This window comes from Aotus nancymaae, unplaced genomic scaffold (genome assembly GCF_030222135.1).
Source record: "Aotus nancymaae isolate 86718 unplaced genomic scaffold, 86718_ANA_hifiasm-v0.15.2.pri h1tg000115l, whole genome shotgun sequence".
In the NCBI taxonomy this organism is placed as follows: domain Eukaryota; kingdom Metazoa; phylum Chordata; class Mammalia; order Primates; family Aotidae; genus Aotus; species Aotus nancymaae.
The window spans coordinates 9,556,645-9,579,384 of NW_026988530.1; the positions used below are offsets into that span (position 1 = coordinate 9,556,645).

At 42.9% G+C, this 22,740-nt stretch overlaps 1 protein-coding gene and 1 pseudogene across 2 annotated transcripts in view; one reads left to right on the forward strand and one right to left on the reverse strand.

Moving 5' to 3' along the window:
- Positions 1-997: 997 nt before the first annotated feature.
- Positions 998-1,303, reverse strand: LOC105720588 (cyclin-dependent kinases regulatory subunit 1-like; annotated as a pseudogene).
- An 11,032-nt stretch (positions 1,304-12,335) lies between these two features.
- SH3RF1 (SH3 domain containing ring finger 1) overlaps positions 12,336-22,740 on the forward strand; it is a 194,935-nt gene continuing 184,530 nt past the window's right edge. Inside the window, exons 1-2 of one of the 2 annotated variants that reach the window (XM_021674007.2) lie at positions 12,336-12,433; positions 13,970-14,457. In XM_021674007.2, the coding sequence (XP_021529682.2) occupies positions 14,065-14,457 (393 nt within the window). In that variant the 5' untranslated portion in view covers positions 12,336-12,433; positions 13,970-14,064. The remainder of the gene's footprint in view (positions 12,434-13,969; positions 14,458-22,740) is intronic. The other variant, XM_021674006.2, reaches the window with a different exon arrangement.

The following is a 22,740-nucleotide window of genomic DNA, read 5'->3' on the forward strand; positions in this document are numbered from 1 at the left end:
TATTAATTTTTTTTTATTTTATTATAGATTCAGGGAGTACCTGTGCATGCTTGTTCCATGGGTATATGTGTACCGGTGTGGTTTAAACTTCTAGTGTACCTATTACCCAAATAGTGAGCATTGTACTCAAGTGGTACTTTTTCAATCCCTGCTCCTCACCCACCTTCCCCCTCTTGGGGGTCCCCTGTGTCTATAATTTTCACCTTTATTTCCATGTGCACTTATTGATTAGCTCCCACTTAGGAGTGAGAACATGCAGCATTTGGCTTTCTGTTTCTATGTTAGTTCACTTGAGTTAATGGTCCCAAGCTCCATCCATGTTGCTGCAGAAGATATGATTTCATTCTTTAATTTTTTTTCATTTTAAACTTCTTTGTGAAAAATGAAGACATAGCACACATATTAGCCTAGGCCTACAGGGTGTCACGGCCATCAGGCTTACTGTCCTTTGCCTCCATGTCTTGTCTTACTGGAAGGTTTTCAAGGGCAAGAGCACACAGGGAGCTGTCATCTTCTACAATAACAATGTTTTCTTCAGGTATGCCTCCTGAAGGACCTGCCTGAAGCTGTTTCACAGTTAGGTTGTTTTTTTTTTTTTTTAAATAAAAACTTTCTCTTTAATCAAGGCTTTTAACATGAACAGATTTCTTGAATAAAATGGAAAGTTTCTAGTACACTGAAACATACATCTGAAAGTCACTATACATACAACACCCGGCAGGGAAAAACAAAAACAGTAAGTTTACACGATCTCTGTGTCAGCCATGGGCTTAACCTCAGATGCTTCCTCCATCTGCCAAGTGTGTTCTGGATACAGAGCACACCGTAGCTTCTGGCGTCACATTCAGCAGAGGCTGTGGGTCCACTGAGCACTCATCTGGCTGGGCTGTGATGGTGGCTATTCAAAAAGCAAAGCAGTTACCAGCACATTCGAACAGTATATTGAACATCTTTTAAATATCAAAGTGAGAAACAAGAAGGCAACATAATAATGTTATCAGAAGGATATTAGGCAGTAAGGACAGCTGTGTAAAGCTTGAGGCCGAAAAGTGGCTTGCCAGCTTCGTTCTTTTGACTTCTTGGGTAGCGTGTGCTGGAACAGTGAGATGTGAGGTTCTGGTTCAGGGATCATATAATGGATCCATCCCTGACTCTGCTGAATGCCAAGATTCCTCTATTCAGATTCAGACATCAAATGGGTTTTAGGGACCAGCTTGGCTATGTCTTTGGCTAGCATGACGTGCCGATACTCAAACTCCTCGTCGTCGGATTTGTCAGAATAGCAAATGTGTTTGTGTGCCATGATTGCTCCGTCTGCTAGCCTTCAGCCCCGTGCCGCCAACTTCCAAGCAACTCCACACAGCACCAGTTTTGTGTTTAATAAGTAGGAGTACACTAAAATAATGATTAAAAAGCATAGTAGAAGAAATACATAATCCAGTAACACAGTCATTTATTACCATTAGCATCATAACTGTATATGCTATACTGTTATACCCCTGGCAGCACAGTAGGCTTGTTTCCCCCAGCATCACCAGAAACATGTGATGAATACATTACACCATAACTTTATGATAGCTACAACTTCACTAGGCAACAGGAATTTTACAGCTCCAATTATGATTCTATGAGCCCATCATCATATATGCAGTGTGTTGTTGATGGAAAAGTCACTCTGTGGCATGTCTGTACAAGATTTACAAATACAGAATTCTGCTGGGTGCGGTGGCTCACACATGCAATCCCAGCACTTTGGGAGGCTGAGGCAGGTGGATCACCTGAGGTTGGGAGTTCAAGACCAGCCTGACCAACATGGAGAAACTCCATCTCTACTAAAAATACAAAATTAGCTGGGTGTGGTGGCACATGCCTGTAATCCCAACTACTTGGGAGGCTGAGGCAGGAGAATCACTTGAACCCAGGAGGCGGAGGTTGTGGTAAGCCATTGCACTCCAGCCTGGGCAACAAAAGCAAACTCCATCTCAAAAAAAAAAAAAAAAAAAATATATATATATATATATATAAAAACACACACACACATATATATACATATTTATATAGAATTCTAGTGTTATCAAGAGAAAACTGCTATAAAATGTCTCAATGCAAAATAATTATGGCAATACCAACATTAACACTAATGATAGTAGGACTAGTTAAGTTTTACTGAGTTCTAAGAGCCATGTAAATACACTAAACACTTCAAATATATTATCTCTTTTGGCTGGGTGAGGTGGCTCACACCTGTTAATCCCAGCACTTTGGGAGGCAGAGGCAGGCAGATCACTTGAGATCAGGAGTTCGAGACCAGCCTGGCCTACATGGTGAAACCCTGTCTCTGTTAAAAATACAAAAATGGCCTGGTGCGGTGGCATGTGTCTGTAATCCGAGCACTTTTGGAGGCTGAGGCAGGCGGATCACCTGAGGTCAAAAGATTGAGACCATCCTGGCCAACATGGTGAAACCCCGTCTCTACTAAAAATACAAAAATTAGTCAAGCGTGGTGGCATGTGCCTGTAGTCCCAGCTACTCGGGAGGCTGAGGCAGGAGAATTGCTTGAACCCAGGAGTCAGAGGCTGCAGTGAGCCGAGATCGTGCTACTGCACTCTAGCCTAGTGATAGAGCAAGGCTGTCTCAAAAAAAAAAAATAAAATTAGCAAGGTGTGGTGGTACACACCTGTAATCCCAGCTACTTAGGAGGCTGAGGCAGAAGAATTGCTTGCACCCGGGAGGCAGAGGTTGCATTGAGCCAAGATCACTCGACTGCACTCCAGCCTGAGTGACAGAGCAAGATTCTGTCTCAAAATAAATACATAAATAAATAAACATTAAAAAAATAAGCAAAGGTAGTATCTCTTTTAAGCTTCATGACAATCTATGAGATAGCTACCATTATTTCCATTTTACAGACAATGAAACTAAGGCTTATGTAGGTAAAATGGCTTTCTTAAAGTCACATAAATAGAAATTTTGAGCCAGGACTAACCCAAGCTCTGTCTGACTCTATAGTCTTAACTACTCTCTTTATATAATAAGTACTCTGTTTATATAATAACTGATGTTTATAATGGTGGACTGCAATCATCTGTAAACGTTTTCAATGTCTTCTATTTCAAAAGTCAGTGATACATACTATATATGTGTGTAATATACATAAATTTTTAGTTATTTATTTGTTTGTTTGTTTTATTTATGTTTTTTGAGACAGAGTCTCGCTCTATTTCCCAGGCTGGAGTGCAATGGCGAAATCTCAGCTCAGTGCAACCTCCGCCTCCTGGATTCCAGCGATTCTCTTGCCTCAGCCTCCTGAGTAGTAGCTGGGATTATGGGCATGCACCACCAGGCCTGGCTAATTCTTTTTTATTTTCAGTAGAAAAGGAATTTCATTATGTTGACAAGCCTGGTCTCAAACTGCTGACCTCAACTGATCTGTCTGCCTCAGCCTTCCAAAGTACTGGTATTACAGGTGTGAGCCACTGTGCCCGGCCGATACATACTATATTTTAAATGTTTTCCTCCAAATAAAATTTGTTTTTTTACAGTGAACCGTCCTTTAATAATTCTGGATAGCTAAAACTTTAACTATACTTTTCAGTAATTGGAGCTCTACAAAGTGATTGAAATTGAGTCGCAAATAAAAGTTTTATGAAATGCTGTAAAATATATTAGTTGTAAATTCTGAGTACTACATAAATTCTATCTATTGCATTTCCTTGTGAATTTCAATTTTTAAAAAGCCTCTTTAATGTTTTTGGCAGGATTTTTTTTTCTAAATAATACTTCAATGAGGACTTTTTCTTGGCAATCCATGTGATTTCCTGGAAGTTCCTGCTGGGTATATACTTACTATGTAAACATAAAACTTGATTCGCTTAGTAAAAGCATCAACCATTTGCAAATGCCAATAGGCTTTATAAGCAATTTGCAGCCTGTGAGTAAAGCCATTCCTCTTCCCCCCCATATTTTCCTTAATGCTTTGTAGTATGGGCCACAGACTATTTTCAAATTCTTCTTTGCTTTAACATCCTCCCTCCCCCGACCTTCTGACCACACATTTCTTCATTTTCCTATAGTGAAGAATCTGATTTAAAAACTCTAGCCAACTTACCTGATCACATTTCCTCTAATATGTCAACTTAGCCATTACTGCTCTGAACACGTAACCTTTCCTTAACCCCCGTCACATTCATACAACTACACATAACAATATATACAGTTCCTTTTCATTTATCAAAAGAAAGGATCCTTGGGGAATAAAGATTTGACAGCTCCTGTTACAAGATAATTGTAATACTTTAAAAAAGGAGAGAAAGAGAGATGAGACAGATGGTGTACACTGGAGACATGTGGAAGTTTGCTTGAAAAATAGCTTCAGAAATTCAATTGAGACTGAAAAGAAATTATGCAAATCATCATTTTTGCATAAAAGCATTATGGAAAACAAGGAAATTATCTTAATCTTTAGTCTTCCACAATCTTGTCAAAGAGAAAGAATGTCAACTGGACTGATACCATCTTGGATTCCTACTTTTTAAAAAACTCCACAGCCTCTTATTTGAATTACAGGGGAAAGAGATTATTTTGAGATAGATTATTTAAAACATTATTTTCTATGTTGCTACACTTAGGTTTAATTCAGTAACATCAATCATTACTAAATTTTTTGATGAGTTACTCAGTACTTTGATTACATATGTAATTTATATGGGGAAAGCTTTATAATAAATGTATCAGATATTCTACCAGATTAATTTATATGTCATAAAAAGACGATGGAATTTAATTTTTAAACTTATGTTGGCTGGGCGCAGTGGCTCACGCCTGCAATCCCAACACTTTGGGAGGCGGAGGTAGGTGGATCAGTTGAGGTCAGGAGTTTGAGACCAGCATGGTAAAACCTCATCTCTACCAAAAATACAAAAAATTCCCGGGTGTGGTGGGGTATGCCTGTGATCCCAGTTACTCTGGAGGCTGAGGCAGGAGAATCACTTGAGCCTGGGAGGCAGAAATTGCCGTGAGCTGAGATCATGCCATTTCACTCCAGCCTGGGTGACAGAGTGAGACTCTGTTCCAAAAAACAAAAAGAAAAGAAAAGAAATAAATAAAAAGAAGAACTAGCTATAGACAGAAGAAAATGTTATGATGGGATCATTTCTATTCATTATGGAATCACAGAATATAGGCTTGTATTTGACTATACATATGAATTAGGGTGGATAAACTGATAAAGGCGGCCATCTTTTGCCTGACACTATCATTTAAAAAGAAACCTGGGTCATAATTTTTGAGTCTCTAGTGAATCCATGCACATGTTTTCTGTTTGTGTGTATTTTTAAGCTGGGCTATTTAGATGCATTACAAAAGTTTACCATTATCTTTAAATTTGGTCAGAAAGAAAGAAGTCTGAAAATTGATAAACAATCTTTAATATACAAAGATGGTCACCAAGGAAGATTATGGAATTTCATTTTCCAAAGATCATTAGATAAAGCAATGGATCTTTATCTAGTCTCTAATACTTTGGTTTAGGTAAAGTTTGCTTGTAAGCCAAAAGACCACTTCAAGGTTTGAACTTTTAAAATGATAATGACATTTGACCAGAAAAAGTAGTTTTAATAGAAAAGAACAAATCTTATTATTTTTTTCCTCATACAGGTTAAATGTATCTTTGAATGAACTTGGGTCAGAAATATATTAGAGGCATCTAATTTTCAGGCATGTTTTCATTTAAATTTAACAGTACTAAACAACAGGACTTTCTGGGGCTTGATATGGGTGACCTCTGTTCACATTTGGGGTCCTAGAGGGAATTGGGACCCTCATGTGTGTTTCTCTGGGCAGGGGAATATTCTAGCTCCCTTTTAAAACTGATATACTTTAAAACTCTGTCCAGAATTTATTAAGAGGAGAGGCTGAGCACTGCATGGAGGGTGGGCAGGGAAGAGGGGCACAGACTGGGATGAATGGAGGTGGCCACCCTCAATCCCTCTCCTGTTATCACTAGCAAACCAGCTCTGGCTCCAGGATTCCACAGCCTTCTTAGTAAAAACAAAGCCCCAGAGTGCCCTTTGTAAATCAGCTTCCCTGGTCAGTGCCTGGGTTATTTCCCTTTAAATGTGCCTCTGGGCAGGTAAGTCTACATTTGTGTTTCTCAATTTGTGGTCCCAGCGTCATGTACATTAGAATCACCTGATTCTTAAACCCAGACTGGACCTACTAACTCTCCAGGGATGAGGCGAGGGCATCTCAATGTTAAACCAGTGTTGCAGGTGGTTCTGATTGCATTAAACCTTAAGGATCTCTCCCTGAGGGCTGGGTTAGAATTAGTCCATTTGAAGAACCCTAACTTTCCCCAGGTATTTCTTTGTCAAACACAGCTTCTCTAGCCGGGCGCAGTGGCTCATGCCTGTAATCCCAACACTTTGGCCAAGGCGGGCGGATTGCCTGAGCTCAGGAGTTCGAGATCTGCCTGGCCAACATGGCAAAGCCCCATCTCTACCAAAAATATAAAATATTAGCTGGGCATGGTGGTGCGTGCCTGTAGTCCCAGATACTTGGGAGGCTGAGGTGGGAGGATTGCTTGAGCTGGGAGGTGGAGGTTATAGTGATATTGTGCCACTGCACTGCAGCCTGGGTGACAGAGTAAGACCCTGTCTAAAAAAAAAAAAAAAAATCCAAAAAACAGCACCTCAAATGTTCAGACCTGTTTCAAGAAGGCTGGAGGAAGATGCAGTTCAGTTACCTCCTACTCATCAGTCTAACTTTCTTCCTAGCATCCTTCCTGATTGAACTGAAATCCTCGGGGAGTGCCTATAAATATTCCATCTGCTCAAATTTTTTGCCAGACAGTGGAGTTTGCACCACCTTCCCACTACTGCAGACCAAAATAGCCTCTCTGGGCTTGCCTGACTCTAACTAAGAGCCCGGTTTCCTGACAACTATGGTGCCTCATGACCACTTGGCTTTCTACAAGGGGATTCCATTGCCCTTACATGTCCTTTGTGCAATTGGGATGGAATAATTAATGCTGGAAGGAACCTTAGATAGAATCCAATCCACTTCCTAATTATATGGAAACAGATGCAGACAGATACATAGTTAAAAAAAGGCAAGAAACAAGCATTTTATTGGGTCCCTCTGATGTGCCAGGAAGGTGCTATACTAGATTTTTCATTTTGTCCCTAGTTTCTTTACATCAAACTTTCAAAGTATATAATATTGTATCCATTCCTATAGATAAGGAAGTTGAAACTCAAAGAAATTTGCAGAGTCATTCAGTTAGGTAGTGGAGCTATAAAAATAATACTGTCATTTAGTAAGCACTTACCATGTGTCAGGCATAGTTTTAAGCATTTCATTTTTATTAATGTATATAAAATCACCACAGAAACTCTGAGTAGGTGGTATTGTTATGCCCATTTTACAGGAGAACTCAAGCACAGAACCTAGCCCAAGTTCACCCAGTTAGTAGGTGGTAGAACCTTTGACTCCAAAGCCCTCTCCATAGTCAGGTACACTAGAGAGAAATGGAAGCAGGTACTTTTTGTCCAAGTAGGAGATAGGCAGGACTGAAATAAGGATTGGGAGGAAAAGAGAGATCTAAAACGCACTTCTGATGATCTCTGGATCATCCATCTGGATGGTAGGAGGGGAGGGATCAGGAGGAGAAGGGGAAGCCGAAGATAATCTGCATTTTCTTGCTTGCCTGGGGAACTAAGGGGATGGTGACGTCACTAACTGAGACCTTGAATAAAGATAAACTGGCATTGCATTTATGTTCTGCATTACAGAGATGGTATTTAGCTGTTTCTGTCACTTAACTGTGAAATATAAGAGGAAGAATCAAAAATCATGTGTCCTTATCTTCTACATCAAACTTACTGATTGATGGATTATAAGAAAGACTCTTAATGGAACTTGGAACACTGCCTGCCTGATTTCCCATCTGTAGGGCAGTGAGGTACTAAGGATCTATGTAGCTTTAGGATAGCAAGAAATATAACTGTATACTTGATTAACTCCTTATTTGAGAATTAGTCACTGGAACCCAGTATGTGTTGGCTATCAGGGACATAATGGTGAAGAAAACAGACTCAGTCCCTGCCTTCAGGGAACTTATATTCGGGTAAAGAAGATAGGCAATAAATAAGGAATCAAAAAATCGGACAGCAAAAAGTGCTGCAAAGAAGACAGAGTACCATACTGGGATGTCATGGTGCAGGGTCCAGTGACAGCGAGTCTTGTAAGACAAAGACGATGTTTGACTTTAACTTTCAAGCATGATGGGAAGAAAGTGATGTGTTTTGAGCAAGGTAGACACTTGGTATGTTATGCATTTTTTGTGGCTCACTCTGAATGTTACTACATTCTGGGCCAGATTATGGGGACCAGTATGGAAACAGAGAGGCTAGTTTAGGAGGGCCAGAGACAAAGGGTGATGGGGGCTTAAATAAACTTGCACTGGAGGCAAAGGAAAGTGGGTATAAACTGAAATGCATTTTGGGAGAATTGTTGGAGAGGAAACGGGAAATCAAAGATGACCTCTAGGCTTTTAGTTTGAACAACTGAATGAACACTGTCACTTACCAATATCATGGCAACTGGAGAAGCAAGTTGTGAAGGAAAATGATAATCAGACACATGTATATATATCCGTGTGAAAGCACAGTACCAAAGTTTACCGAAGAGTGCTCTGGACTGGATATTTCAGTGCATGATTTTTGAGCAATAACTTCTCTATATCTTGTTTTTTTTCCCCATCTACATGGAAATAATCATATCTGTCTTCATTGCTTCTGAGGGATGCTGAGAAGATAGATGAGATAATAAATATGAAAGAACTTTGAAGTCTTGGGAGGATGAGAACTGCGTAAACCCAAGCTATTATTGGGATGTCACTGGGTGTGTTTATGTTTTTCGTGGTTCTACTCAAAGTCACAGAGATCTTAAGCAAAAGATGCTTATATTCCTTCCTTCATGTTTGCTTCCCAGAAATGAAAAGGTGAACATGCTTCTCTTCCCCAACTGTTCCTTTCCCTCTAGTAGTGTCTTGACAGGATTCTGCAATTGCTAGTATTATACCAAACTTATTTATTTATTTATTTATTTTTGAGACAGAGTCTTGCTCTGTCACACAGGCTATAGTGCAGTGGCCCAATCTCAGCTCACTGCAACCTCCACCTCGCAGGTTCAAGCAATTCTCCTGCCTCAGCTGCGACTACAGGTGGCTGCCACCATGCCTGGTTAATTTTTTTTTTTTTTTTTTTGTATTTTTAGTAGAGATGGGTTTTCACCATGTTGGCCAGGCTGGTCTCAAACTCCTGACCTCAGGTGATCTGCCTGCCTTGGCCTCTCAAAGTGCTGGGATCATATGTGTGAACTGTAAGGCTGGCTGCCTCGCCGGGAGCTCGGACGCACACCACCCCCCCTTTTTTCTGAAAGCTCGGACATGCTCAGGCATGTTCCCTTCTCCCCTTCTTGCACAGCCTGGCTTTCTCTTAAAGAACCCAGTATGCAAGTGGGGTCTTGTGATTCTAGCCAATAAGCAGCCAAGTCTTTCTAGCCAATAGCAGCCGAATAATTCTAAACAATAGCAGCCAAGTCCTATATGCAAACAAAGGCTTGTAACCTTACCCAATAGTAGTCCTGCTCTCCCACAACCAATTGAGCTCCTTCACTCCCTATAAAACCCCACGTCTGAGAGGAGTCCGTGCGACTTCTCCAGCCCCTCCCGTCGGACTGCAGAACCTTGCCTGGGAGCCTGAATAAATTCCTTCATATTGGATCTTCTTGTATTGGCCTCAGTTTCTTCCTTTTAAACTCAGCAAGAACAAACCTTACATGAACCACCGTGTCTGGCCCATCCCAAACTTTTCTTAACACCCTAGGAAGAAAGAACTTTGCCCAGAATAACTCTGCCTGGGTGATCCTTAGCAGATTATGATAATGATGATATCTGACTTTAATAGAGATGTACAGATTACAAAGAACCAGCATGTCTCATCTAGTCGACCCACACACTCTAAGAAAGAAATTATTTTTTTCACCATTTGACAGAAATTGGCTCAGGAGGTTAAAGTAACTTGCCTAAGACTTCATTTTACAGCTGGAGTAACTAAAGCTAATACAAGTGTTGTGTTCTAAAAACTATAGAACATGCACCTGGGGCATTCAAAGAACTGCAGCCATGTCCCAAATAATCTTCATGAGATGTATGCCAGATTCTTTGATCATGGCAGTCTTGGGACACATTGTTTTCAGTTCTTTGAAAATGAGTGTGACTATTGATTTTTTGGCTGGAGTTTCAAGAGCTGCACCATTCTACCCATGACCTCGTGTGCGGCTCTCTCTCAAAACAAACATGAAACCAAAATAAGAACACAATAAAAATTGTCCCTTGCTTTTGAGTAATTACACAATTAACAGTTTCTTCTTTCCCTTGGGAAGAGACACTGTGTGCTTTGCTTTGCCTGGAATGGGGATATGATGGTGATGTGCAAAGGACAGGGCCTGGAATGGTGGAAAGGGAACTGGACTTGGAATCCAGAGTGGGGGTTGAGTCTTGGTTCATCATTACCTACTGTGTGACCAGGGAAAAGTTAACCTATTCGAGCTTCAGTTTTATTAACTGTAAATAATCCTGATCTGTTCATTGCCTGTAATCTGGCCAGACTCCCCTTCCTGTATCTGCAGTTCCACATGCAGAGCTAAGTAGTCACTTTCAGCTTGCAAACTGGACTAGAAATTCTCCATTCCATGCATTCCTTCCATCATCTTTCTCAGCTCCAATGCCCATGTATTTGCTCACCGTGTAATAGCTCACGGGGAAGTGAGCTATTATTTTTGGTGTTCATACATTCGGACTCTCAGCACATCAGTCTATTTAGAATATGGCTGAGAAAAGATGACATAGAGGGTTGTTGTGAGAATTGAACTGATGCATGTAAAATGTTCAGCACAGTGCCTGTTTTACGGTGGCGAGTGATCACTGTTAGTTGTTGTAATTTTTTTCATACTTATGTGATCCTTATGTCTTGAATAGTTTAGCTGTGAGCCTAGCTGGAGACTAGAGGATCAACTGAGACTCCTCTTCAAATCATAAACCTAGTAGGTGGCCGGGCAGAGATTTCTTGCATCATCTGTTGTAACCCTTTCTTCTTATTACCACCTAGTTTCTGCCCACTTTTGAGGAAGGGTATTTGGGATAACTTTTTGTAAATCGATGGTAAATGCAAATACAATAATGACAACTTTAGGTCGATGACAAAATTGTAACTTGTTTCTTCTCTAAATCGAGTCTGAAAAACCTCCAGACCTATGGACAAGATGTTGTTTTTCAAAACTCCACTTCGGTTTACAGGTGTGTGCCTGGGGCAACCAAAACAAAGATTGCAGCGATGATGATGGCAGCCGCCCAGGCTCAGATAAAAGAGGCGCCTCTCCGCGGGCTTCACGGTGCCAGCCCCCCCACCCCCGCCCCCAGGTCAGACTGAATCCCCCCCACTTAGGGCAGGGGTAACAGAGCCCCGAGGCTGGGCTGGAAGCCCCGGCCACCGTTTTCCCAGCCTGGGGCTTTGCGGTCCGCGGTCCTCCAGGCGCGCTCGGGTTTGTGTCCTGGAGTGGCTGACGGCTGGGTGCGGGCGGGTGGCCACGGCACTGTCCCCGTCGACTCATCGCGCCGCCCTCTGCCCTCAGGGGCAACACTTCTCTTCGACTCTACCAAGTAAGTGTCCGGGGTGGGCGACCAGACGCCAATCGCCGCGGGATCGGTCCCCGCCAGGGCTGACCCCGCCACCGCCGCCGCGGACCCAGCCCCTCCCGCGCCGCGACTCGCCCAGCCTGGGAGAAAGGGACCATCCCGGGCGCGCAGCCCCGCCGGAGGGAGGAGGACGCGGCGGGACCCTGCCCTGGGCTCTTCCTGCTTCCCTCAGCCGCCGCTCCCGCCGCCTCCCCCTCCGGTGGCTCCATTTTCCAGGCGGTTCTCCTCAGAGAGCAGGCGTCCGTCCCCGAGCCTTCCCTACGTTGCCCCCTAGGGGCCCCGCTCCCGGCCTCCCGCTCTCGCAGCCCCCTCAGGCCGCCGCCCCCATCCCGCCCCCGGCTCCGGCGCCGTCCGGGGCGCAGGTCACCTCAGCGCAGGAGGCCGGCGCGGCGGCGGGCGGCTCCGGGGGAAGGCGCGGTGAGCGGGGCCGCCCCCTTGCGCCCCGGGCGCCGGCTGCGGCCCGGCCTCCTCCTCCTCTTCCTCCGCCCTCCTGGGCTGGGAAAGTGGGAGGCGGAGGCGCGGTGTGCGCGCGCGAGGGGGGCGGCAGAGAGGACTCTCTCGGGGCCGCCGCGGCGTCAGAGACACTGCGAGCGGCGGGCGCGGCGGGGCCGCATCTGCATCAGCCGCCGCCGCCGCTGCGGGGCCGCGAACAAAGAGGAGGAGCCGAGGCGTGAGGTAGGGCGCGCAGCCGGCGCGGGGCTGGCGGGGACCCGGCGGACCCCTCGCCGCGGAGGAGGCGGCGGTCGGGGCGTCCCCCATCCCCGCCGTGGGCCGGTCTCTCTGTCCCCTCGCCCTCGGGTTCCCGCGGGCCGGGAATCGGGACCTGCGGAGCGGAGCAGCCCGCGGCCTCTGCCTTCTCCGGGCAGGAAGCTGCCAGGGCTCCGTGCCGCGGTCTCCCGGGGCGCAGCCCCGCACCCCGGCTTCCCGGATGGCGCTGTCTCTCTGGGGACGGTCGCCTCCTCTCGGCGGGGCTGGAGGGCTGCTTCCCCGTGGCGCTCTGTGGGGCTGAGTTTCCCAACTTAAGGCTGCGCATTTATTTTTAAGTCCTTGAAAACTTCCCGCAGTCGTGTGGGGGGGGATTTGCGTCCCCGGCCTGACCTAAAGGGAGGCGGCGACGAGGGAGGCTGGAGGGTGAGATTTGCACGCCAGGACCGTTCGGGCCGCAGCCCCAGGAGGGGACCGACTCCTGCGGGTGCCGCCGACACCTGGCCCCGGGGTGTGTCTGCGGCGAGCGGCCGCCGCGCCTCCCTGCGGGCTCGGGAGTACCTGTGCTCGGCGCGGTGGGAGCAGGGGCGCAGCCCTGAGGCTCCCCGCTCCGACTTCGTCCAGAACAGCTGTTCCTGCTTGGAGCCAAATCTTTTTACCCCTTTCTCCTGGGCATTCACATTTACATTTATTTTGGCGGCGGGGGGAGAGCGGCGCAGTGAGCAGCTTTTTCCTGAATGGCCTCATTTTCATATGCCCACACTTTCCAGTCCAGCATTCCATCGTCGAATTCTTCTGGTGATAATTTCGCCAGATTTTCTGAATGGGATTAGGACAGGCCGTTGAGAAATGTGTTTCAGTTTGTCAACCACTGCCCTGAAGGGCGCTTTGCTATTTTAGCTGCTTTCAAGCAAATCTGTGTCTTTTAGAATTGTCCACCTTCAGCTCTTTTTGGTTGGTTAAGATTAAACAGTTCTATTTTTAAGACCAGCTAAGAAGCATGTGTATTTAATATTGGGATCATTTACCGCGAGCGATCACATGAGGCATGGTTTCTTAAACGCCAAAGTGGCTTAAAAAAGGGAATTTCGTCGGATTTAAAAGTAAATTCCAGGTGGAGGAAACTTTCAATGGCTTCTGTCAGCGTCTCTTGAGTTGAAGACTTTATTAAGGCAGCTGGTATCACTTTCAGAGCTTAAGCAATGATGTTCTTTATTGCATTTCATACCTCCTTTTGCAGGAATTATGTGTAATACTTGGTATCCGTTTTTGCCCAGTGAACCCCTAGATACCTTTAGGAGTTAATTTTGAATTGTTTAGAAAGCCTATTTTGTGTTCAGTTGTTGACTTTGGAGTTTAGGAACCCACATTCCAAAGCAAAGCTACACTATTCAGACAGGGAGTAGCGTGCTTTGGGTACTTTTTGATTCTTGGCCCATTTGTGAACTTTTTCCCTAGATAACAACACTAATGTTCTCTTTCCCCCTCTTTCCCCCATGACTCTAGAGCAAAGTCTGAAATGGATGTTACATGAATCATTTTAAGGGATGCACACGACTATGAACATTTCTGAAGCTTTTTTCTCAGTAAAGTAGATAAAGATGGATGAATCAGCCTTGCTGGATCTTTTGGAGTGTCCTGTGTGTCTAGAGCGCCTTGATGCTTCTGCAAAGGTCTTGCCTTGCCAGCATACATTTTGCAAGCGATGTTTGCTGGGGATCGTAGGTTCTCGAAATGAACTCAGATGTCCCGAGTGCAGGACTCTCGTTGGCTCGGGTGTCGAGGAGCTTCCCAGTAACATCTTGCTGGTCAGACTTCTGGATGGCATCAAGCAGAGGCCTTGGAAACCTGGTCCTTGTGGGGGAAGTGGGACCAGCTGCACAAATGCATTAAGGTCTCAGAGCAGCACTGTGGCTAATTGTAACTCAAAAGATCTGCAGAGCGCCCAGGGTGGACAGCAGCCTAGGGTGCAAGCCTGGAGCCCCCCAGTGAGGGTAAGTAACCTACAGAGATAGTTTGGTGAATAAAGGTGGTGATGCCCACATTTGTTGTTTATTCTTTAGCTTGGTGTTTTCTAAGTCAACTCATTGCTTAGGAAACCATACATACTGGAACAGAAAGATTATACCTCAGAATCTTTTTTCCCCCATCATGGAATGAGATTGGATATAAATAATACATTTTATTGTTTGGAAAATTCTCTCTAGATGGTCTCTGTTATCTTTTAAGATAAATTCTGGGAAACAAGTAGCAATTAGTGAATGAAATCTAAACCAGCTATTGTCTTGTGCCCATTTTAAAATGGAAATTTGATATTGTTTTATCGTTTTGATGGAGCAGAGAGTCATAATTACATGTGTCTAGTACATATGTGTATATGTGTTGTAAATATGTATGTGGGTAAATCATAAATAGGAAATCAAGCCTTAATTTTTATATTGCTTAGAGTCATTCTATTGGTTTTTTGAATACACAGCACAGAATTTACTCGTTGGTGTAATTCTTAACAAATCATGGCCACAGGTAGCAGAGTTTCGTTGCTGTAGCAACAAAATGTCACTTAGGACCACACGAAAACGTCTAGCTTTATGTTGGGCTCTAGAGTGAATGAAATGAAATATTTCCATCAAAATGATTTTTCTTGGGATTTGAGTTTGGGCTGAAATAATTTTAGCTGAAGCTAATTATTTGGACAGCTACCACAACTGTCACACAAAATTTCTGTATTTATTAGAAATATATGTATTAATAATCTATTTATTAGAAATATAGGTATTTTTAATAAATTATGTTGCAGGTGATGGATTCCTGATAAAATGTGCTTTTCTCATTTTTGCAAAAATAAAAGGTGGTTAAGAGCATCAATAATTAAAACAACTCCATTTTTGTAAGAAGAAGGAATTGTAAATTATTGGCCAAACTGGTAAAAGGTACTTTTAAAGAAAAATTAATCTGGATGAGAGTATTTTTTTCAGATGTTCTCAGCAAGCACTCAAAAGTGACTTCTTTGATTTAATATAGGAACTACCCATTGGGGTAGCATTAGATCCCATAATTCAGAGATGTGGTTATCAGGCAGTTTTAACAGAGTAGTCTTCCTACTTCTTTCTCTGGCTCATCTTTTGTAAATGATAGGAAGTATTTATATCACTTGATATAAAGTATATAAACCATTTTAGTCGCTAGAAAACTTGATCACAACAAAATGGTTTCATCATTAAGGCTGTTAGGGTTTTTTTTTTGACATATTTATTTATTTAAAGATAGAACTTTTGGCTAGGGTGGTTTTCTTTCCTTATTTGGAGCCCACATGTTGTGAAACTGATCAGCTTACAGTGCTTTTCTTCGATTTCCTTTATTTTATGGAGTTTACTCATGCCTTGATTACTGTATTTGGAATATTTTAATATCAGAACCAGTGATCAAGTTGATAATTTCTGAGACACCTGACCTAGGTCTCTTTAGCTTAAGAAAGTGGTAGATTTACATCTTTGGAAAGGTTTTGTTTCCCTGTTAATTAGACTAGTGAAGGCATGGCTTCTGGCTGTGGGTAGGAATACTGTATCTTAGTTGTTGACACTTTGCCTTACCTGTTGTGAGGAATGCCTTGAATGTTTGATCACTGATAAAGAGGAATTTAAGGAGAGGCTCAAACACTCAATGTTCTCTGAATTTTAAGTTTTCTTGCTAACATGGAAATTGACTATGTAATGCTACCCAGGTGAATTCTCATTTATCTGAACTGCTAAAGCTCCCAAAATTGAGCTTCACTTTTCTTAGGTAAATTATTTGGAGATTTTGATCATGTCAGTATTATTTTTCTGGTTTATGTGATTTTCCTAATTTACTTCATGTTTCTTCTTTAGCATGAGAAAAATTACTTGCCAAAAAACTCAACTAAACTAGAGCCTTGTAACTGGGATAAAATAGTTGAAGTGGATGGAACAGGAAATATGTCTGTTACTTTGCTGGGGGTGGATGGAAGACAAAAACAAACAAACCTATTCAGTAGTCTGTGTTGATGCAGTTGATGCAATACTTAGAAAAAGAACAGCCTGCTGAGTGCAATGGCTCACGCTTGTAATCCCAGCACTTTGGGAGGCAGAGGCGGGTGGATGAGGTCAGGAGTTTGAGACCAGCCTGGTCAACATGGTGAAACCCCATCTCTAGTAAAAATACAAAAAATTAGCTGGGCATGGTGGCGCACGCTTGTAATCCCAGCTACTTGGGAAGAGGCTAAGGCAGGAGAATTGCTTGAACCCAGGAAGCAGAAGTTGTGGTGAGCGGAGATCGTGCCATTGCACTCCAGCCTGGGTGACAGAGGAAGACTCTGTTTTTGAAAACAAAACAAAACAAAACAAAAAAAACAGCCTTTTTTCTAGTTTAAAATAGTTTTTTGAGTCAGGTGCTGTGGTACTTCCATCTGTAGTCCTACTTACTGCAGAGGCTGGGGCGGGAGGATCACTTGAGCCCAGTAGTTCAAGTTCAGCCTGGACAACATAGCAAGACCCCTCCCCCTGCCACCCCCTACCCTCTGACCTCTTTTTTTTTTTTTAAAGTTTCTCAATAACAGTTACTAGTTCAACCATTGTGGAAGACAGTGTGGCGATTCCTCAAGGACCTAGAAATACAAATTCCATTTGACCCAGCAATCCCATTACTGGGTATATATCCAAAGGATTATAAATCGTTCTATTATAAGGACACATGCACACGAATGTTCATTACAGCACTATTTACAGTAGCAAAGACCTGGAACCAACCCAAATGCCCATTGATGACAGACTGGACAGGGAAAATGTGGCACATAGACACCATGGAATATTATGTAGCCATCAAAAATGATGAGTTCGCATCCTTTGTAGGGACATGGATGAACCTGGAAACCATCATTCTCAGCAAACTGACACAAGAACACAAAAACACCGCATGTTCTCACTCATAGGCTGGTGTTGAACAGTGAGAACACATGGACACAGGGAGGGGAGCATCACACAGTGGGGTCTGTTGGGGGGAAATAGGGGAGGGACAGCGGGGGGTGGGGAGTTGGGGAGAGATAGCATGGGGAGAAATGCCACATATAGGTGAAGGGGAGGAAGGCAGCAAATCACACTGCCACGTATGCACCTATGCAACAATCTTGTATGTTCTTCACATGTACCCCAAAACCTAAAATGCAATTAAAAAAAAAAAAACAGTTACCTAGTACCTTTTGTTTTCAAGTATTCAGAACAGTCAGGGCTATACATATAGCTGAAACACCTGAAAGATAAATACATTTCTAGAAAAGACTCCTTTTAAAAGTGAGAAATCTGTAACATGAAGCCACATGGACATCATAAGGCACTTCTTTGGACACTTTCCTTAGGTGAGTGACTGTAATAAATCCCAAATGTGCATCCTCCTCTCTTGAGTGTTCTGACACAACCAAGCGGTACAGTGAGCCTGTTTCCATATGTTGTGCAAAGCTGAAAGTGATAACTTGGAATATTGCTTCAGTTTATTAGTTATGTTCTATGTTCCGTCAGACTGTGACATGTGGCCTCCTCATGCATTTAGCCAAAGTATATTAAATGTTGTCAACAGATTTGAACATTTCCAATGTGTGACGCACATCTTGTTTCCAAATTTTAGTGTTTCCTGCCTAATTTGAAGGAGAAAAGGAAAGAGTGTGGGGTTGCAGTCACCACAGGAATCCATTAGTTTTTTACCTCGAAGTAAAGAATTCCTGTTGGTTTTAGGCCGAAATCAAGCAGTGGAATGAGCCATAGGGAGAGGGACACTGCTGATACCTGCCAATGGTCTCAGAAATGTAACTGCAGAAGTTAAAATTCATATCGATATTTAGAAATTAGATAAGGAAAGCATGTTTTTAAAGTAGTTCCTATAGAATTTAGAACTAATAGTTAAGTTTCTGCTTTCTACATGCAGTTCCAATGATTTAAGGAATCATTAAGTAATGATATCTAAACAGACACATTCATAGATACTAAGTTCTCCTAATATTCTCTTAAGCTGGCTGGGTTTGGTGGCTCACGCCTGTAATCCCAGCACTTTGGGAGGCCAAGGTGGGTGGATCGCTTGAGGTCAGGAGTTCCAGAACACCCTGACCAACACAAAGAAACCCCGTCTCTACTAAAAATACAAAATTAACCAGGCGTGGTGGTGTGCGCCTATAATCTCTGCTACTTGGGAGGCTGAGGCAGGAGAATCGCTTGATCCTGGAAGGCGGAGGTTACAGTAAGCCGAGATCGCACCATTGCACTCAGCCTGGTCAAAACGAGCAAAACTCCGTCTCAAAAAAAAAATTCTCTTAAGCTCTTTTATCTCTTAAGTTCTCTTAATATCTGTGCATGTGTCTGTTTAGGTATCATTACTTAATGATTTCGTGATGCCTCTACTTCGCAGCAAATTTATTCATCCAAAAAATAGATCACATGAGACCCCCTGATTTATACTAATTTATACTTTGTTTATTTGTTGCTTTATATAACAAATATTTCTTAAGCACCCATTATATGCCAGGCACCACACTAGCTGCTGGATAGGTAATGGTGGACAAACCAGATACAGAGTCTTAGCTTTTGCTTTTGAATGTGTGGTCCATTTTGTGGGAGACACACATTAATAATAATAATGCAGACATGTAATTAAGTAAATTCTGTGAGACAGAGCTAGGGTAGAGGATAGGAGAAAGACCTGCATTTAGTTGGAGGGTGAATTGTGTGTGATCTTCACAAGCTTCCTGAGGAAGAGGCATCTGAGCTGAGATCTTAAGGGTGAAATGACATTAATTTGGGAATGGGGGCTGGACAGGGGAAGGGCAGAGGGAAAGAATATTTCAAAGGCCCTGACTACACAGGAAGGGGCATGCCTTCTAGGAAGAACTGACAGGAGGTAAGTGTGAACTAAGCAAGCCACGGGGACAGTGTCAGATGAGGCCTCAAATTCGATCATGTAGAAGGCATCAAGAACCACCACAAGGGCCATGTGGAGTGAAGGGCCAGATGGGTGGGATAGATAGTAAGTGCTCTGTGGTTGGGATAAGAAAGAGGGACCATTGGGACTGAGACGATTAGCAGGGCTTCAGAACAGATGCAGGATTGGAGTTTGTGTCAAAGAATGGAAAGACCAGGGAAGAAAGGTAGGGAATTCAAGATATGAGGGAACACAGATGAGATTTCTTTTACCCTGTAAATGCTGAGTCTACTTTCATTTCTCCATACCTACAGTCATACCTCCTTTTTCCCTCTTTCCCTGTTGCTGTTAGGGGCTGAATTATGCCCTCCCACCCCCCACACATTGCTAGGTTGAAGTCCTAACTCCTAACACCTCAGAATGTGGCAATATTTGGGGAAAGGGCCTTTAAAGAGGTGGTTAAGGTAAAATTAGGTCACATGCAGGGGCCCTAATCCTGTATGGCTGGTGTTCTTATGAGAAGAGGAGATTAGGATGCAGACACATGGGGAAGACCATGTGAAGACACACGGAGAAGATGCCACTTACCAACCAAGGAGGGTTGCCTTCAAGGAAGCCAACCCCCTGACACCTTGATCTTGGACTTCCAGTCTCCAAAACTGTGAGGAAGTACATTTTTGTTGTTTAAGCCACCTAGTCCGTGCACTTGGATATGGTAGCCCTAGCCGACTTGTACTCTGACTGTAGATGTACTTCCTAAAGGTCAGCCCGTTGAGTGGCCTCTCAGTCAACTGCCAATCCCTTCAGTTCTGGTTTCCCCAGAAACTGGCAGCAGTCCAGCCTTCTGTCTTCTGTCATGCAATACCCTTGAGAAGTTGTTCAGCCCCTCCCTACCCCTCAACTACCCAAATTGCCTGATAATTTCATAAAATAGACTGGCGTGTTATAAGGAAGTTGAAGTTTATGTGACAGTATACCAGATACACAGAAAGTTCTGGAGGAAATGAAGGAAATATTGAGAGGGGAGAACTACTATCTTATCTCTGACAAGTTGGATTGTTCTGTAGCTGGAGTCTGGAGAGGGTGCTTTCCAGGACTGAGTAGTACCTAAGACATTACTTAAGGGATAGGTAATGATGGACAAACCTGATATACATCCTTACTTGATACTTTCCAGGAATAAGTGGCATCCTAGTAAGGCATTCTAGGCTCTATTCCAAGGAAGGGCATTGGCAGAAAGAATTGAAGGAAGTGGTGGGAGAAAGTTAGGACAACTGAGTTGCTCCAGGTATGGTGTGGAAAGCAGCTGCCAGCTGTGAACTATGCCTTGGGACATCTTTGACATCCGTCTGTGAACAAGTACCTGTAGAGAGCTTCTTTTAGGCTCAGTTGTGTTCTATAATCTATAGTAAGTCAAAGATGACATTAATGCTTGTTTCTGTGGAAAAGTTTACATTTAGGGTAGGTAACACACACAAGAAACAACAAATAAGGCACCAGGGGTGGATTAAGATATAGAATAAGTCTCTATGTATGATGGGGTTCTTGTTTGTAGTTTGTATGTTTGTAGTTTGTAGTTTGTAGTTTGGATGAAGTGTGTGGTCAAAGAATACCAAGTGTGGACTAGAGTGATTGAGACATGCTCCCCTGATGTTGGAAGGTCCAGTACAAGCACTGACTGACAGAGGAATTGATGTCTCCACGCAGATGGGGATGAGGATCTGTATTAACTCATACTGGACCCAAGCAAGATATTTAGTGTGGTGGTTTGGATGAGGGAAGTGTTTCTGTGTGTTTCAGAATGATTGAAATGGAAAAGGTGGGTTTTGTTTGTGTGCTTGTTTTGGCTAAACCATGTTCGTTGCATTCTTGGCCTCTTATTTTATCCATCATTTCATCCTGGATCCTTACTCCAGGCTTCATGTCTGCCCCATCCCTGACCTTTACTTCATTCCTGGGCTAGGCTTAATGGTGAGACTCAGAGATGGGATCTTGGATGGGGTAGAAGACATGTTTGGGAAAGGGAGTCTGTGGTGCATACTCATTGATAATTTTTAAAAACTGTAATGATTCTTTTTTGCATCATATAAAGTGTTATGTAACCATAATCATGTAAATCTTACAACAGCTTTCTGGAGTCAAGTGTTATCATTTAATTAATTAATTAATTTATTTATTTGAGATGGAGTCTCACTCCGTCACCCAGACTGGAGTGCAATGGTGAGATCTCGGCTCACTGCAACCTCCGCCTCCCGGGTTCAAGTGATTCTCCCACCTCAGCCTCCCGAGTAGCTGGGATCACAGGTGCCTGCCACCATGCCCGGCTAATTTTTGTATTTTTAGTAGAGATGGGGTTTTGCCACATTGGCCAGTCTGGTCTCAGACAGGTAGATCACTCCTGACCTCAAGTGATCCACCTGTCTTGGCCTCCCAAAGTGCTGGGATTACAGGCAAGTGAGCCACCACACCCGGCCTAAGTGTTATCATTTTAAAAATGAAAAAGAATGTAGATTTCAAAATGTATGTAAAAGCATTCTAGTTGTAAAAAAAAAAAAATTCAACAATATAGAAGAATGTTATTAAGTGTGTATATACTTACAGATCTTTTCATATACATTTATATGTATATGCATATAGTTCTTGATTTTTTGCAGAACTAGAATTTCATGCTCTGCATATTCAATGACTTGCTAATTCATTTAATATATCTATGAAATCTTTTCATGCTTAAGCACATAAATCTACCCCAGTTTTTGAAAAAACTCTCTATCGATGTATAACATACATATAGAGAAGTGTACTGATTATATATACCACTCACTGAATTATAATGTTTCATTCTGTTTTAGTGATGGTAGTATTTTTCTTTGTTTTCAAAATTAAAAATAATACATGTTTATGGTAAGAAATGTCATAGTAGAAGATGATGTAAAGGAGAAAATCAAGGCTTCCAATCTCTCTACCTTTCTCTTCCTAATCTCTAGGTGTAGCCACTGTCACAAGGTTTTTTGTGTTTTCTTTCAGACAAAAAATTGAATAGAAATGGAATCATATTGTACATGCAATTCTGCAATTTGAGGTTTTTAACTTAATGATAAAACTTGGATAGCTTCCATATCTACTCACATTGATCTGTAAGAAGGTATTATGTGTTCTTTTTTTTTTTTTGGGACGGTCTCACGCTTTCCCAGGTTGGAGTGCAGTTGCGTGTTCATGTCCCACTAATGTGTTATTATTCTTATTTCATGGCTGTAGGAGGGCTGGCTGAAAGACTTTAAATAACTTGTCCAATTTCTGATCCCAAATGCTTCCTTCTTTTACTTGCAGTTTACTTAAGTGGCAGACATTTTCCCTAGGGC